Source organism: Notamacropus eugenii, chromosome 6 (assembly GCF_028372415.1).
Source record: "Notamacropus eugenii isolate mMacEug1 chromosome 6, mMacEug1.pri_v2, whole genome shotgun sequence".
Lineage (NCBI taxonomy): Eukaryota > Metazoa > Chordata > Mammalia > Diprotodontia > Macropodidae > Notamacropus > Notamacropus eugenii.
In genome coordinates this window covers 43,936,684-43,955,948 of record NC_092877.1, presented here as the reverse complement: position 1 = coordinate 43,955,948, position 19,265 = coordinate 43,936,684, and the positions used below count along the sequence as shown (strand labels likewise).

The 19,265-nt window shown below is 36.2% G+C and overlaps 1 protein-coding gene across 1 annotated transcript in view; it reads right to left on the bottom strand.

The window, feature by feature from the left end:
• SPON1 (spondin 1) overlaps nt 1-19,265 on the bottom strand; it is a 397,925-nt gene that overhangs the window by 53,829 nt on the left and 324,831 nt on the right. Inside the window, exon 7 of the mRNA XM_072619685.1 lies at nt 8,748-8,812. Coding sequence (XP_072475786.1) covers nt 8,748-8,812 — 65 coding nt within the window. The remainder of the gene's footprint in view (nt 1-8,747; nt 8,813-19,265) is intronic.

The window sequence follows — 19,265 nt, the reverse complement described above, 5'->3', positions numbered from 1 at the left end:
ATCTACTTGCTCTATATTTTCTATTTACTCATCTGTGTACATGATATTTCTCCCTTATGAAAGTGAAAGCTCCTTCCATCTTAATCATGACAGGTATTATCTCAATTCTGTCTTTGTACCTCACTACCTGACTAACAATAGATGATTGACCTGAATTTTCAGTCTCTGTCCCTGTGTCTATTCTTTTCAACATTTTTTGCTGAAAACAAGGATGAGACTATTGATGGCATGCTTATCAAACTTTCAAATGGCTTGAATCTGGAAAGAATGACATATACTAGATGACAGAATTAGGATAAAAATATGTCAACAGGCTAGAACAATGAATTGTATCAAGTAAGACAAATGTCACAGAGGAAAATGTAGAATTCCTACACTTGAGTTAGAAAAAATCAACCTCATAGATGTGAGGGGGAAGGTGATGATAGGGCAAGATAACAGTTCACGTAAAGATTTGAAGAGTTTGGTGAACTGGAACCTTAACATGAGTCAACTGATGAAAAAAAATCAATGTGATTTTCAGCTATATTAACAGAAAAAACAGTGTTCAGAACAAAGATGCTACTACTACCCTTGCTGGAGTACATCTGAATTCTAATGTTCATTTTGGAGAACTGAATTTTAGAAAGAAGACTGACAAGCTAACACATTCAAAGGAGTGTGATGAACATGGTAAGGAGAATTGAGAACTATTTTGTAAAATGATCAGTTCAACAAATCAATTCAGTGAAGCAACCATTTATTCCTATCCTGTGTAGGCACTATGCTAGACACAGGGTTAAAAGAAATATGGATGATTAATTAGCCTGAAAAAAGAGAATAATAATTAGTAACACTGTAGATGTCATCAAAATGCCTAATCTTTTAGGAAGAATGTTGACCAACTATACCACATCCAAGAAAGGGCAACCAGTATAGGGGAGAGGTCTAGAGCCAACAATGCATGAGAGATGAACCGAAATGGCCTGGTATGTTTATCCTGGATAAAAGAAAAGTTGTATGTGGGGAGTAGGTAGGTGGAGAAAATATAAGAACTATCTTTATAAAGGACTGCCATGTAACAGAAGTACATCACCTGTTCTTGTTCCTCTCAGCAGAAACAATGAGTGATCCTTTGACTCCAGAGACAGCACTCTTTCTACTGTTGCCTTCCTCCTAGATCTCTTAAAAATCTGATTTTGTGAAGTAGCCAAAGGGTTGTTTCACAGAATGAGGACTCCAAAGGGCAAAATTAGAACCAATGGGTGGAAGTTGCCCTTCTTAACAATTAGAATTTTTCCCAAGAGCTTCTAAGGGGTGGTTACCCATCTCTGAAGGTTTTTAAACAGAGCCTGAATTGGATATTGGGGATATTGTAAAGGGGATTCCCATTTCAGATGTGAGTTGAATTCTTGTGATTCATTCTGGGTACCACATTTTATTCAGGAGATTTATCAACTTTCATATCCAGAGGAGGCTGATTAGGAAGTTGAGGAGACCGAACTACAGTATAAAGATAAATTCAACAATTCGCTACAGCCACCACTTATTCTATTCCTACTACGTGTAAGATAATGTGCTAGACAAGGGTTTGGAAGAACTACAGAAAAAGATAAATTAGTGACATTATAGGCACCTTCAGGATGCCTAACGCTACTGGAAGAATCAGAAGTCTTTTCTTGAGATTCTACTATTCTTCTATTAGTAATGATATCTCAAATCACCAGGTTTGAAATGACGGAATCATCACTGACTTTTCTTTTCCCCTCAAAGTTAATCTTCCTGTTATGTGCCAATCAAATGCCAAATCATTTCAGTTCCATCTTGTCAATTTTTCATGTATTTATTCATTCCCACTGATGCCACTTTAGACTAGGCACATATAACCTCTCACCTGGATTGTTGTAATAGCATTCAAATGACCTTCTAAAAAACCGTCTGTAGCCAACACACTCAGATTATTACTCAAAACACAGCACAGCGATCAGTATACTTTCTTGATCAAAAGCTGTCAATGGTTGCCAGTCATAGATAAGATATGACATAATGAAAAGTGTGCATGTATTGAAGTCAGAAGACTTGGGTGTTTTTCTGAGTGATATCTAAATTAGGAAGTTAAAGCAATAATTCTATGGAACAGAGAAAAGTATCAGTCACTACCAATAATCCTGATGAGAGAATTAGTTTCTGAGACTGCCTGTATCCATCCTATCAAAGAAGAAATAGACCAAGCTTTTGGATTGGTGTTTCTGGAGCAGACGTCATACTACAGTTAGCTGTGTTGTAAGGAAAGTGACTGGGAAATCCAGGGGAAAATAATAATACCTAACAATTATATAGTGCTTGAAGATTTACAGAATGCTTTACATGCATTTATTTGCGCTTCATGACACTACGAGTAACAATAATAACTAACATTTACATAATATTTACTATGTGCCACTTAGTCTAATTTCCGTACAGTGATAATGCCATTTGATTCTCACAACAACCTTGGGGGCTAGGTGCCATTATTATCCCCATTTTAGAGAAGAGGATACTGGAGCAAACAGAGGTTTAGTGACTTGTCCAGGGTCACACAGCTAATAAGTGTGTGAGGCTGCATTTGGACTTGGGTCTTTCTTGATTCCAGGTCTAGTGCTGTATCATTGGGTGATCTAGTTACCGCTAGTTTTTGCAGTATTTTTAGACTCACATATTAGAAAGCTGAGACTTCTTGCCTATGATCAGACAGCTGGTGTCAGGGAAAGATTCAAACCCAGGCCACTCCTAACTCTAAGTCCAGCATTCTTTCTATTGCAGTTAAAGTGTGCAAAAACATGGAGGGCAGGCAGGGTTTATAGAACACTCCAAAGTTTAAAAGGATAGTAATACATTTACCACATTGAGCATAACAAATCAGGTACAAAGTTTGTGAGCAAACTCAAACCTCTTTAGATGCCCAATCTCTCTGCACTCCATACTTTGCCCTCTTTCATTCCATTCCCTTGGCTCTCATAACCACCATATTGCTAATCCCTTCCTCTGATCTCTAGACATGTGTTCTGCCTTGGGCCCCATTTGCTCAATACTCTCTGCTTCTTACAATGGTAATGAATTCTGATGTTCTGTACAAACCACCTCTTGCCTTTGGCTCCTCACAAAATCGGATTGTATCACTGTAGATTTTTCTAATTTGACTGGATCACTGGAATGTCCACAGTGCCTCCAGAGTCATGTAGGTCTCTCAATCAGCCCCTGACCAGTCAAGGAACAGAATATTTCCACTGTTTCATGCCACTACCTTTCTGAGGCTTTAATTTATCACCTGGTCAGGCTTCTGAACACATCTTTCAGACTAAGTCAGCCTCTCCTTTCACATGTTAACTCATTTGTTGATTTGATGTGTGCATTTCCAATGTAGATCAACTTGTTTATATTGATAGAAAAAGAGGAATCTGAAGCAGTTGGGCATTACTAAGAGTTAGAGACCATGGTACTCAGAAGCCTGGCCATCATATTATGGGAAGGATATCCTTGGCAGAATCCTAGATTGCCTTCCTGCACCAAATACTATGCTTAACATCTTAAAGTTGCATCATAAAATATGGTTTGTACTAAAATTCTATCATATAATTTTAAATTTATTCTTTTATCTTCTCTCTGGGCTTCAGATAGTCTGCTGTTTTGTCATCAAAGAGAAAATGGGCATTTCAAGATTCAAGGCTGGAGAATGGGGAAACAATAATTCTATATAAACAAAGAGCTAGTGATAAAAATTCAAAATTCAATTAAAATGATTCATCTTTTCTTTTAGAAGAGAGATAATTCCTCACTACACTAAGAAAGAAGGTCTCTTGTTGGCACAATCTACCTTGCTTTACATAAAAGATGTGTTCAGTTGGGTAGTAATCAAATTATTTAGTCCAGAATTTTATTATTTTCTGAGAAAGATACATAGAGTAAAGAATAGCTGCATTGTTAAAATATTTTTTTAAAAAGACCTAATCACACATTTTGACCCAAGAATGGCACTGACAAGACATTATTGTAAGATTTTTAAAAGGATAAAAAGAGCCTATCTAGGGGCCTCAAGGTGGCCCTCTAGGTCCTCAAGTGCAGCCCTTTGGCCAAATCCAACCTTCATGGAACAAATCCTTTTGAGACTTGAGACTTTTGTGCAGGCTTGCCACCCTTGAATTCCATTAAAAATTTGTTGATGCTTTACTGTTTAGTAACCAAAAACCCTCCCCAAACAAACTAGATACCTCCTATCTGTCCAACAGAGAATAGTTGAAAAAATTGTGGTCTAATAATTTAGGATCATTATGGTATGAATAATATGGTATGAATAATAATATGAATAATAATGATGGGAAGATAAGTGAAGATCAAAGTGAAATCAGTGATTAGCAGGACCAGGATTCTACAGATACAATGACTGCAACTCCATACAAAAAGTAGGAAAGGAGGCCAAAGGTTGCAGAACATCAGACAAATGGGACCCAGAATAGACACATTTTTGTTCATTTAGTTTTTCTTCCTTAAGTGCCAATGCTTTATGGGAAATGGTATTCCTTGTCCTATATGTTTATTTCATTATTTGTCACCTTTGAAAGTTATTAATTTTATCAGAAATAAATTCAGTGAGTGGGTAAGGTCATATAGCTACAGTCTCCATGTGTAAAAGAAGGTAGAATTTCAGATTTCATTTTAGAAAAATAAATAATAGGGTGTCATTTTAACTGTCAAGACTAGCTATAAATTTTTTAAAGATGTAAGGCAAGTAATAAGGGCTTAAAAGTTATAAATATATTCATGGTAGAGAGTATACAACTTTTCTCTTTCTATATTATTATGATTTGTATGGATACAAGTTCAAATTATTAAGACAATCTTACAGCATGGCCCTAAATAGATTAAAAATTAGTAAAGTTTTTGTAGTGGCAAAGAACTGGAATTTAAGGGGGTGTCCATCAATTGGGAAATGGCTAATAAATGATAATATACAAATGGGATAGGATTCATATCATGCCATAAGAAATGGTGAAGGAGATAGCTTCAAAAATACCAAGAAGACTTGTAAGAATGGACACTGAGTGAAGTGAACAGATACAGTAGAACAATTTTTATAACACCAGCACTGAAAACAGCAAAGCAACTGAAAGACTTGAGAATTTTCACCAGTTCAATGATGAACCACAATCATTTGCAATGCACTCATGATGAAACATATTACCTTCTCTTGACATCATTGAGTGATGGACTCAGGGAGTAGATTGAGATTTTTTTTTTAATATGGCCAATGCACAAATTTGTTTCGCTTGACCTTGTATATTTTACAATGATTTTTTTATCTTTTTCTTTTTTTAATCTTTTAAAAATTATTTTATCTTTTTCATCTGTAGAATGAGGGGATTGGACTAGATCTCTAGAGTATCTTAGCACCCTAAATTTATGTTGCTATAGTCTTATGAACATCCAACATCCCTAATAGTTCTAAATTTATGATCTAAAGCAGGAGTTCTTAACTTTTTTTATATCCGAGTCTCTTTTGAAGTCTGGGTTTTTTTAACTGAATCGAACAGAATAAAATAAACAGAATTACAAAGGAAACCAACTATATTGAAATATAGTACACAAAAAATATTTTAAAAAATCATAGATCCAAAATTAAGAATCCCTAATCTAAAAATTCCTGAGTTAAGGAACTTCACAGATCATGCACGGGACTGGAGCACTTGGGTGATAGCTGATTTGTATCATGGCAAGAGGTATGGCTAGGAATCATACTGCCACAAAGCTTGAAGCTATTAAGTCTTAATACAGATTGAGAGATTATTAGATGAATCCTCTTCCCAGACAGATGAGACAAATGAGGTCCCAGGAAGTGAAGAGAATGGCCCAAGGTCACCCAAGCAGTAAAGATGGCACAGGGAGAAAGACCTACTTTGAATAAATCAAATTAAGGTCTAAGAAAATTTGGAAGCCAGCCCACCTCAACTGGTACTTCAACCAAAGTTCTACTTATGAAGATTAGAGCCTATTCAAGAGATTCTCCGTGAGTCCGTAGAGATGAAGCTGACTTGGGTATTTATAAATTTAGTTGTTGTATTACTGGAACTGGATGGAATAGCACCATTTTGAATAGTTGTTTTCAAATGAGCTTTCACGTTTCAAGTTCTTGCTTATTGTAAAAAGATAGTCCTGCGTTCTCAAAGCTGTCCTAATTACAATTGAACTTTGGCAAGAATTAGAATCCTGAAAAGGTTTTCAGCAGACACTTGTCAGTGGACCATGTGTTTATGGTCCAAGGATCAGTCTAGTTAATTTCAGATACACTCATCATCAGGGTGACCACAAGCTGATGAAATTTTGGCCTCAGTAACTTTCTTTTTTCTTTCTTTTTTATAGGTTGAATCTCCCTGTCTCATCCAGGCAGGAAGTACAGTGGTTACTCATAGGCCTGATCTCCATTTCTGACCATGCTCTAGTGTTCCTCCGTAGCTGAGAGTTCACCATATTGGTGTCAGCATGGATGAGTACACTCAGTCAGCTTGAGCTCTACTGTAGCTCATAACTCCCAAGCTCCATTGGTCTACCAACCTCAGCCTTCCTTGATAGCCAGGATTATAGACATGTGCCTCTAAGTCTAGTCTACTGTAATCAAAGAAAACTATCAATTAAGCTATAGAGGAGTCTCAATCTTCATTAATGGAGGGAATAACTACATTGCGGAAATCAGGGATCTTTGAAGTATTAAAATACCATAGTAATGAGTTTTGTCCATGTGACAAACATGGCTTCAGACCAAAGAATTGGTACAAATTTGCTGGCAGACAAATTTAAGAGCTAGGAAACTGTTTTGTAAGGTTTATAGCTCTGGAACCCTCATACTATCTCTCCTCCACAGTGCAAATAGGCTAGGGCTTCTCTGTGGAATGGTCAGTGAGGCTGACACTTACTGTGTGGTGTAATTTCACTATAGCTCTGACAACATCAGTAATGTATCTTATCAGGGTACTAGAAAAGCATTTGATTAAAATAAGCACTGAGGTATTTAATCAGGGTCAGAATTCAGAGGCAAAACGGAAGAAATGAGAGAGGGTCTGTAAAGCATTATCAAGGATATTGCTACCAATGATCTTGTGACACCAACTCAGCATCAAAACCATGGTGATCTTGGTGCCCCAAACCTCAAGCACATTGTAGCATGACCCAGCACACATTTTTTCCAAGGATAAATCCAACAGAAGGGAACACAAACATACATAGAAAAACAGAGAAAACCATGCAGAGTTTTCAAGCAGAAGTGTAATGGGCCAATCTGTAAATAGCAACAGAGAACAAGGTGACTTCTGAGATCTATTTCAGCTCTAGATTTATTGATGTATGATCCCAGGGTTAATATACTAACTATATACTCTTAACAAGGGGAAGAGAATATAATATTCCTCAGGGCTATGAGCAGTGGTGGTTGCCTCCTTGCCCCTCCAGTTCAACTGCGCTGACTTCCTTATTGTGATAAGGCCTAATCAAGTGACTCTAGGCCAACAAAATGTATTAATTCCTCCCTGCTACAATATGTGTATGTGTGTACCTGCATGTGTGAATCTACACATATGTATATGTAGATACACATATGTATGTATATATAGGTACACATATGTATGTATATATAGATATGTATGTGCATATATACATATACTAGAATTAAAATAATGCTCAAATATTCTTTTCACTTGTTGTGGTACTGAATAGAAAAAGGATAGTAGGGTCATATGTTATAAACACTAAGGATAGAGATTTTATAATTGCCAAGTTTAAGAGCTTGATAACATTTTAATTATATTACCAAAGTGAATATTGACTAGCAGTGGAACTAGGATATACCCTCTTCACCCTTTGGCCAATTGAAATCACCTCTGTGAGACAACTGAAGATCCCTAAATCAAATTTTGGTAAATGGAATTGTACTGTAAAAGCATTAGGTTGCTTTGTTATCAAAATGGGAATACTTTTATAAACTGAAGAAGCATCTTGTTTTAGCTGCTTTGTAAAAACTGCTTTTCTTTTTTAGACTAACTTGAAGCTAGGGGATTCTTGAACAAATTACAAAGTAAGAAAGGAATATGTTTTGGTGGGAAGAAGGCACTGAAAGCCCTCTGGTGTGGGATGAGTGATAAACAGTATGAATACTGAACTTTGAGTCAAAAGACCTGAGTTTCAACACTTACTAGTCACTTAACATCTCTAAATCTATTTCATCTGTTAAATGGGAAAAATAATACAGGATTATCCACCCTCACAGAGTTGTGACAACAGTACTTTAAGACATGTAAATATGAATTGTTATGAACTTAAGAACTAAGTATGTCTATTAGGGCTAAAGATTAAGTTTAGCCTCATGTTGAATAAATGTTTAATAATAGAAAAATAAAATTTGATTAAAAACTCTAATCTTAAGGTAAGAAAGAATAATTGGTAAATATATGGAGCATCATAGTGGTCTTAGTAAAGCCTTCTGTCTTATTTAAAATCTATAATTAGATGAAAAATATTGGCTGAGCCTGATTTCCTGCTAGGAAATCCAGGAGGAGGAGGGTCTTCATACATACTTGTGTAAGTCCAACCCCATTATCACTTCCTGACAGGTGTTACTGACTGCAAAGAAGGCAGGAGGCTTTCGCTGCAGCTTATTGATCCTCCGCCAGCCCGTGTGGAGAAGGGTCTGTTCTGTGACATTGAAAACTGGAACGTGACAAAGGCACGGTCTGCTCCTGACTTACACATTGAGAGGCTGCCAGGCTGGCCACTGCGCTTTAGCTTTAATGACGGTGAGAACCTCATCGCTCTGGAAAAAAAAAAAGACCAAAACCAAAATTATTAAGGGCCTGGACCCCAAGAATAAGATTGTTTTGTTAACATCACCTGTGACTTCTCTCTGGATCGATTACACGCACTTCAGATGCTCCTTCTTGCCCGCGAAAAAAGGAAATATTTTGATGTCCCTCATCACCTCCTTAATTTTGTTTTTGTTCAGTGGTATCCTACTCTCTGTGACCCCATTTGGGATTTTCTTCATAGAGATACTGGACTGGTTTGCTATTTCCTTTAGATCTTTTTACAGATGAGGAAACTGAGGCAAACAGGGTTAAGAAACTTGCCCAGAGTCATCTAGCTAGTAAGTGTCTGAGGCCAGATTTGAACTCAGGAAGATGAGTCTTCATCACACCTGCCTTTTTCTGCCTTAAAATAAGCTGCTCAATCAACATCCCTTTCCCTGTGACCAGGGGGTAACACTCAAAGGGGACACTTTTGCTTTCGTGCTCACACTCAAATCACACTGTACTACCAAGGTACTCCTCCTCAATTTAGCTCCCCAGTAAATCCTGAATATCAGAGACAAACTTACTCAGTATTCTCCCATATAGGACAGGCCATCTTCTACCCTATATCTGAACTATACTCCCTGCTCAGTCTTGGCTCTAGGCATTCTTAACTCCCAAGTTCATGTGAAATTCCACCTCCTACACGAAACCCTCCAGTATAAATGCTCCATTTCAAAAATTCTTAGGAATTTATTTTTATATGCTTATCCAGTAGAGTGTAAGCTCCTTATGGGTGGGAACTCTTTTATTTTTGTCCTTATATCCATAGCACCTACCACAATACCTGACACATTCATTGGTGCTTAATAAAGAATTGTCAAAGTAAATTTAACTGAGATGAAATGCAGGAGGCCAGAAGTTCCCTCGTATGTTGAAGCTTAAGTAGCAGAAAAAAAGTCTTTTAAACCAAAATAATTTGTCTCTGGCCTGTAATTGAGACCCTGGTCGATAGTAAACTTGCAGAGAAAAATCAACTGAGTCCCCATTGGTGCTGGATCTTGGGACCACTCAATCACCAAATGTGTCTGAAAGCAGCTATGATGCAGCACAACGCATAGGGAACCAAAAGGCAAGGAGCCGACTAAGGTGACAATTTGTCCATTTCCTTTCAAATTAGGTCCTAGGGTGAATCAGAGGATCACAGATCTAGAAATGGGAAAAGGACTGCATAAGTCATCTTTTCTAACAACCTAATTTTACAGTTGAAGAAAGTGGTGGGGCAAACAAGTGGCACAGATGATAGAGTGGTGGCTTCAACATTATTATTATCATTATTATTAAAATCAATATTTATATAGCACTTACTATGTGCCAGGCACTGTGCTAAATGCTTTCCTATTATTTACCTCACTTGATCCTCACAACAACTTTGTGAGATAGGTGCTATTATTATAACCATTTTATAGATATGGAAACCGAGCAAATAGAGGTTAAATGACTTGCCCAAGGTCACCCAGCTGGTAAGTGTCTGAGGCTGGATTTGAACTGAGATTTTCCTGACTTCAGGCACAGTGCTCTGTCAAGTCTACCACCTAGCTGCCTTGGATTAGATCAGAAAGACTTGAGTTCAAATCCTGACTCAGATTTTTTTTGTTTTTGTTTTCTAACTCTGGGCAAGTCACTTAACTTTTCTCAGCTTCAGTTTTCCCATAGGAATGATAATGGGAACTACTTCCTAGGGTTGGTAAGACAATCAACTGAATGTAAAGTGCTTTGCAAACCTTAAATAACATATAATTTATTATCATTATCATCCAAGGTCATACAGTTACGAAGTGCTTCATTTGACTTGAAATTTAATAAATCCCAGAACATCAGACACAACCATTTTCAAATATCAATACAAACATTCGCTCAAAGTCAAATGACAATTATTTGGATTATCCATAGGGTCACCTTTCCCAATCTACCCAATTAGCATGGAAAAATGGAAGCTAACTCCAGTTGTATTTGCATGAGATACTATTGATCGTTTGGCTTACTGCTTGTAAGCATGAAGAAGTGAGTTTTCCACTCAGGACATTAAAATGTTGAGCTATGTGAAAGTTCCTCCCTGGAATTGGGAAGGACAGTCAATAGTCATATCGGTGAGTAAGGAGACACAAATGTGCCCCTTGATCATAGGGAAAGGGATATTGATTGAGCACCTGATTTTAAGGTAGAAAGATGAACAAGCAATAAACAGCCAATTCTCTCAACATAGTCCAAACTACTGCTTATGAGACAACGACCCTAAAGGTACTGGAGGAGGGATGAAATGTACCATTCTTGACTTTCAGACAGTGAGACCAAAGTAAGCACTGTTATACCTATTATCCCAAATAACAGGTAAGCTCATGTTATATGACAGCCAGAGCATTACAGTTGGAGTTAGGAAGATCTGGATTCAAAAACCACCTCAGATACTTATTAACTATATCCTGGGATAGTCACTTAACCTCAATGGGCTTCAGTTTTCTCATCTGTAAAGTGGAGGGTTAAAACCAACAACTTTTAATATCCCTTTTAGTTTAAAAATCAAATTGCAGAATACATTGTAGGATTTTTAAAAATAGTAGATGACTATTCCAATTGTATCTAGCTCAGGTCTATTTTGAAATAAGTTTATATTCTCTGAGTAAGAATGGCATGGGAGTAGTAGCTTCCTTGGCTGCTAGATGCCATATACAAGTCAACTGTGCTTCAATTACTATGGACAATTTTAACAAAAAATCCTTTTATCTGGCTTGATAATATTAGTCATTTTAGAAACTAGCAGTGTTTTGAGAGACCTGCTGGAGCTCTTGCTTCTTTCTAAGGTCATAGCTGTCAGACAACAGACTCAGTCCACACAAGGACAAATGAACAGTGAGGGTCAATAGTAGATTTTCGGTTCTTGTGAATTCTTACATCAGGAGGTCTTCAATTTGTTGGAGGTGCAATCAATCCAAGAGCCAAACAAGACACTGGATCAACAAGAAATATGTGACAGAATCTATTGACCAAGAATATTCTTGGTCCTCTTATGACTCCCATAGGAGCCATTCCTAGAAAGCTGTTTAAGAGAATTAGAAATTCACAACTCACTCACATGGTTGTTCTCATAAAAAAATCTAATTTTGGCACTCTTCAATTGAAATTACAATTAAAATTAGAACCTCAGACCATAAATTCCTAACAATTCGTCATAGGGAATATGTGATTTCAGGCACGCCAGGAAGGCTTCCGTTCCAGACTAAAATGGGGTCCACTCAATGATGCCTAGAAATCTAACATTATAGCATCATTTATTCAGTTTAAGATTTTATTCTCTATTACAATATCCCTGAGAGGAATAACATGCTAAGGCTTTACAGTCATTTACACTTCAGTGTGAATAATTATCATATTCTGTATTGATGGCAGGGTTTCATAGAGGGAGAGTGAAGACACTAGACAATTGAGCAGAGGATGGAGAAATCAAATACCCATGATGAAATAAAAAAACCCAAGAATATAATTCATTTGTTGAACTGTGATGATACCTGATCAGCACTTTATGATTACAGAGCTCTTTCATAAATGTTATTTTCATTTGGCCCTCATGACAACACTGGGGAGCTGTCAGGCCAATCATTAAATATTATTACTCTTTTTACAATGGAGGAAATTGAGGTCCATGGAGGTTTAGTGAGTTCCCCAAATTCACAACAATCTTAGTGGCAGAGTTGGGACTCCAAGCCCAATTCTCAATGACTTCACAATCTTGACCAAGATTAGCACTAGTTGAAAGAGCCTACAAAGCTTTAGTTTACTTATATGCTTCATTTGCAGGATCCTACTTAAGAGGACTATTTCTGGGGTCACATATATCCCAGTTAAATAGATATAATTCCAAAGAGATTTTTCTACTACTATTACTTCTCTCTAGAAAAATATTAGTAAAGAAAATGAAGGATATCTGAGCTGTTCTTGCCATTTAAAATGAAACTTTTAATTTTTAGACTTCTGTCAACATTAGAAAAGAAGAGTAGGAAACCCTTTTATTTTTGAATTCTGCTGTATGGGTTCCGGTATAGGACATAGCTTGAATTTGAAATCTCTTTGAAAGGAAAAAAATGTATAACTGTACACTCAAAATACTGATTTTAGGTAGACTTTTATGCAAGCTAAATTTGAAGGGAGAAAAAACCTATATTATGACCAAAATAATAATTATGAAATACTTCAAAAACCTGTCATTTTATCAGTGTGAGTTTTCCTACCACTGACATAGATTATAACCCCTATGTGTCTTAGCAGATGGCCTGTGTGGGTTTGTGTGACTGCAAAAAAAACCATACCCTATTAATCAACCTTCTGGTTATGAGATATTCTGAACTTAGATTCTTCCTTGGATGACATACACGTAGACCAATGTGAAGATTATTTTTGAAGTCTTTCCAATTTAGTAGGACTTAGTAGAAACTTTATTTTAGAAGCACAAACTTCGACAATGCAGAGTCACCTTTGTGCCATAGCAAGACATCAGTGAAGGATATTTTTTATGCTTGATAAGGCATAACAAATGGAAGACAACATTTGTTTATTCATCATATTGCCAAAACTATTTAAAAAACCAACAAAAGCAAACTTAATTAAGTCTATAATAGTTAAGGCTCCTGTCCCTGTCCTGGACCTTGGAGAGGAAAGGCCTTCAGAAAAATCAATGATGGAGAGAGTAATAAAAAAGAGATTTGGGATCAATCAAATAAGTCTGAGGTTGTGGGAATAATAACCCCTAGTCTACTCTCAGAAGTTATCAAAGCAATAGATGTCCCAGGGAACTATCCAAGGTACTTGACTGATTTTCTGAAGCTCTTTGCAATGGAGTCCCCTGCCTCTTTTTTTTTTTTTAAATTACCTTTTACTTTCACTGAACTTTATCCTCCTGATTTTAATTACTTCTGATACTAGTAACTTGGTTTGGTCTCTTTCTTGCTTTTCCTATCTTAGACTACCACCCACCACAGCTGCCTGACATACAGAGGTCATAAACAGAGGTTCTTAACCTTGGATTTATGAATTTATTTTTGGATTTGACTATTTAATTTTCTCATAGATGTAAGAAAAATGTCCATTCATTTCAGCAATTACCAAATAAGTTTAACATAAAGAAGACCATGAAAGTCAAATACATTGAGGTCTTATAGTGTTCACATGGTTCCCAATACATTCATTGTCCAAAGTATTAGCTAGTAAGATGATGGGGCAATGTGATTTGGTAGAATGTTGCTAAACATATTCCAAAAGTACTTTTGATTTTTCTAGTCAGAGACAGCCATCTTCTTTCCTTGGAGAGGTAACTTGCTGTCTCCCCAACAGTATTTTTGGCAATACCCAAAGAGGAAACTGATAGTTGGGAATTCTACTTGTTCTTTGAATCAGCAATGGGGTAGACTTTGCTTCAAAGTTAGCCACAAAATTCCAATTCCTCTTTCTTATATATAATATCTTTATTAAAGTTTATGAAAATTAGATGAAAAGAAATGATACAGCTTTCAAGGGGAAAATTAAAACAGAAAACCGACATGCATTTCATCCAGTAATTTGTACTTCTCTGCTATACTTAAATCTCTCTCCAGTTTGCATAACTCCCAAAGAATTATTCCCATTCTCTTTCCTTGGTCCCTAATTCAGCTCTGAATGCTGAACAATTTGATATCTGCTTTAGATCTACTGGAAAGATACACTAAGTATTTTACACTAAGCATCCTATAAATAACTGTCAAACGAAAGAATTCAAATCTCCCTAGTCCTCCAATCCATGATTAAGGTTTAATTTCTCATTTTGTCCCCTAATGAGGTGACTCTGACTCTTTTCTCTTTTGCTTAATGTCTTTACACACAACAGCAACAGGTAATTGAGAGCCTGAAAGTTAGCAAGCAGAAGGGGGAAGAAATTAAATTACTAGGTTATTACAGAAATAATCAAAGCACTCAAAATTATTTAATCTCAAGGCTGTGATAAAAACCTATATAAAGTGAATGCTACCACTTTTTTTCCTTTGGTTACAATTTAAATTTTTAAGAGGTATCTTTTTTTTTTCTCCCTCTTAGGTATTTTGCCACAAGATGGCAGTGATGCCTCAGTTAGAGGCAGGAGATACAAACAACATGTTCTATACCATAGGACTGGAAAGATAATGCAATATCTTTGTTGATTATCTCTTTTTATTAAAAACTTAATTTCTGTTATTGTGTGCTAAGTTTATATGATACATAAAGGATGAGTTTATAAAGAAAACAAACTCAAAACACAATGTGGTGACTTTTCCCTAATTCATGTAACTGCTATTAATCCTAGCTACACAGTACACTGACCTCATTGTCATAATTGATTAGAATGTCTCTTCCCAGTTCTCTATGAATCTTCACCTGGGAGTTACACCTCCACACAATTTGAACACAGCAGGCCAGCTTGGTGACCCTTGTTTGTTCTCTTTCTGGAGCTGTTAGCAGAGTGTGAGGTCAGTCAAAGCAATAAACATGCTAAAAAAGCAGAAGAATGGAATCCTAATACCCTCTCTCTCTACTACGTATGGTACTATGAGGGTCATACTGGGGTATGGATAAGAAAGCAGTTTTGTATAATAGAGAGGACTGTACATATTATATATAAGTAAAGGGTTATTATTTGTAGCAGTAATTCTAGTTTTACTCTCCATACACAGGAGTTTTTAATCCTTTTTTTCTGTACATGGACCCTTTTGGTCATCTGATAAAGTCTATGAAGTCTTCAGACTAATGTTTTTAGGTGTAGAAAATAGAATACATACGTTTACAAATGAAATCAATTATATTGAAATAAAAATGTAATTTTCCTCATTCAAGATCACAGATACCCTGTAGGGATAAATTTAGATCCCCCTTTTCCTTTGGGAGTCTGTGAATCTCAAGAAAAGAACTCTTGCTTTAGAGAGCACAGAAGAAATCTACTTCCTTAGCTGCCATGGAGAGTGGAAGAGAAATGCCATGAAGTTGCCTGAGCTCTCCCTAGTTTCCCTCAGAAACAATGTTAAATCAAGCCTCTAAATGGATTCTGCAGTGACAGAACTTACAAAAGATGTAATAAAACAATTCTAGCTTAAGATAATATAGAAGGACTTCAGAAAAGTCTGTCTCACTTGGTTAAAAGGGGAGCACAGCAGATAGTGTCTGGGCAAGCCAGCAGGATGCTTTCAGCCACAGCACAGATCAGTACTGAGGCCCCTCAGTTCTGGCTCAGTAGGCCAATGGCACAGTAGGCCAGTTTTGAGGCCTCTAGCCCTATTACAGAGGGCAAATTGTCAGCCCCAGAACCGCTGACACAAGAGCAAGTAGGACAGACCACCTCAGCACAGTGAGTAAGCTGCCAACACCTGAGGCCCCAGAACCAAAAGCAAGTGACCAGGCCCCTCACCCCCAACACAAGAAGTTTGGTACAGTGTTCTCTGTGCACCAGGAGCAGAGCTCAACTTTAAAAGTCACAAAATAGACTAAAAATGAGCAAAATCCAGAAAATAACCCTGATTTTATAGAAAATTACCATAATAAAAGGGAACTTCAAAACACAAACTAAGGAGAGGACAATGGCAAAATGCCTACATTCAAGACCTCAAAAGGGAATATGAATTGGTTTCAAGCCCCAAAAGCCTTCTTGGAAGAGTGCAAAAATGATTTTAGAAAATAAATGACAGATGTAGAAGAAAAGTTAGGAAAAGAAATGAGAATTATGCAAAGAAAGAGTCAACAACTTGGAAAAAAAGACAAAAATTAACTAAAAAACTGATTCCTTAAAAAATATAATTAGCCAAATGAAAAGAAAAATACACTGAAGACAACAACTTCTTAAAAAGTAGAATTGGCCAAATGTAAAAGGAGGTACAAAAGCTAATTGGAGAAAATAATTCCTTAAAAATTAGAACTGGGCAAATGGAAGCTAATGACTCTTATGAGACACAAAAAAATCAGTTAAAGAAAATCAGAAGGAAAAAGTAGAAAAAATGTAAAACACACCTCAATGGAAAAACAACTGACTTGGAAAATAGGTCCAAGAGAGATAATTTAAGAATTATTGGACTTCCTGAAAGCTATGATAAAAAAAGAATATGGATGCATCTTTCAAGAAATTATCAAGTAAAACTGCCCTGATATCCTAGAACCAGAGGGCAAAATAGTCATTGAAACAATCCACCAACCACTTCCTGAAAGAGATACCAAAATGAAAATTCCAAGGAATTTTGTAGCTAAATTCCTGAATTCTCAGGTCAAGGAGAAAATACTGCAAACAATCAGAAAGAAACAATTCAAATATCAAGAAACCACAGTCAGGATTACACAGGTCTTAGTAGCTTCTACTTTAAAGGATCAGAAGGCTTGAAATATAATATTCTGGAAGACAAAGGAGCTTGGATTACAACAAAGAATCAACTCTCCAGCAAAACTAAGCATAATTGCTCAGGGGAAAAGAACTCAATGAATTGAAGGACTTTCAAACTTTCCAGATGAAAAGCCCAGAGCTGAACAGAAAATTTGATCTTCAAATACAGTAGAGGGAAAGAAGAGAGGGGGCAAGCATTGTTTGAATTTTACACACATTGGATTGGGTATAGAAAATTTATCTTATCCTATAGGGAAGTAAGAGGGGAAAGAAGAAAGAAAAGGGAGGGCAAATAGAAGGGAAGGCAGATGACAGGGCAGAGGGGGAATGAGAAAAGAAAGGGAAGGGGGGGCTGATAGAAGGTAGGGCAGATTGAAGGAGGCAGTGGTCAGAAGGAAAATGCTGGTAAGGAGGGACAGGATGAAAGGAGAGAGAAAAGCATAAATGGGGGAAAATAGGATGGAGGGAAATACACAGTTAGTAATCATAACTGTGAATGTGAATGGGATGAACTCGACCATAAAATGAAAGCAAACAGCAGAGAGGATTAAAAAGCAGAATCCTACAATATGTTGTTTACAAGAAACACATTTGAAGCAGATGGATAAAGTAAAGATAAAAGGCTGGAACAGAATATGTTATGTTCAGCTTAAATAAAAGAAAAGCAGGATTAGCTTTCTTGATCTCAGACAAAGTAAAAACAAAACCAGATCTAATTAAAAGAGATAATGAAAGAAACTACATCTTGCTAAAAAGGTATCATAGATAAGGAAGTAGTATCAATACTAAACACCTATGAACCAAGCGGTATAGCATTCACATTCTTAGAGGAGAAGTTAAGGGAGTTACAGGAAGAAATAGTAAAACTATACTAGTGGGGGACCTCAGTCTTACCCTCTCATAACTAGATAAATCTAACCACAAAATAAACAAGAAAGAAGTAAAGGAGGTGAATAGAATGTTAGAAAAGCTAGATATGACAGACCTCTGGAGAAAACTGAATGGGGACAGAAAGCAATATAGCCTTTTCTCAGCAGTAGATGGCACCTACACAGAAATTGACCATGTAATAGGACATAAAAGCCTTATAACCAAATGCAGAAAGGCAAAAATACTAAATGCTTTATTTTCAAATAATGATGCAATAAAGATCGTGTGTAATAATGGGACATGAAAAGATAGATTAAAAATTAACTGGAAACCAAATAATCTAATTTTAAAGAATGAGTGGTTTAAACAACAGATCTTAGAAACAATCAATAATTTCATCAAAGAGAGTGACAATAATGAGACAACAAAATTTATGAGGTACGGCCAAAGCAGTACTTAGGGGAAATTTTATATCTCTAAATATTTGAATGAATAAAGTAGAGAAAGAGTGGATCAGTGAATTGGGCATGCAACTAAAAAAGTAAGAAAAAGAACAAATTAAAAATCCCTAATTAAATACTAAATTAGAAATTCTGAAATCAAAGGAGAGATTAATAAAATTGAAAACAAGAAAAATGTTGAACTAATAAATAAACTAAGGCCCAATTTTATGAAAAAAAACCCCACCAATAAAATAGATAATCCTTTGGTTCATTTGATTAAAAAAAAGAGAAAACCAAATTATCAGTATCAAAAATGAAAAGAGTGAATTCACCACCAATGAGGAAGAAATTAAAGCAATAATAAGGAGCTATTTTGCCCAACTATATTCCAATAAATCTGACAATCTAAGTGGAATGGATGAATATTTACAAAAATATAAATTGCCCAGATTAATGAAAGAGGAAATAAAATACTAAAATAAACTAATTTTAGAAAAAGTAATTGAACAAAACATCAACATACTCTCTAAGAAAACATCTCCAAGGCCAAATAGATTTGCAGGTGAATTCTACCATACGTTTAAAGAATAATTAATTTCAATACTATATAAACTATTTGGAAAAATAGGCAAAGAAGGAGTCTCACCAAATTCCCTTTATGATGCAAATATGGCACTGATGCCTAAACTAGGAAGAGCCAAAATAGAGAATGAAAACTATAGGCCAATTTTCCTAATGAATAAT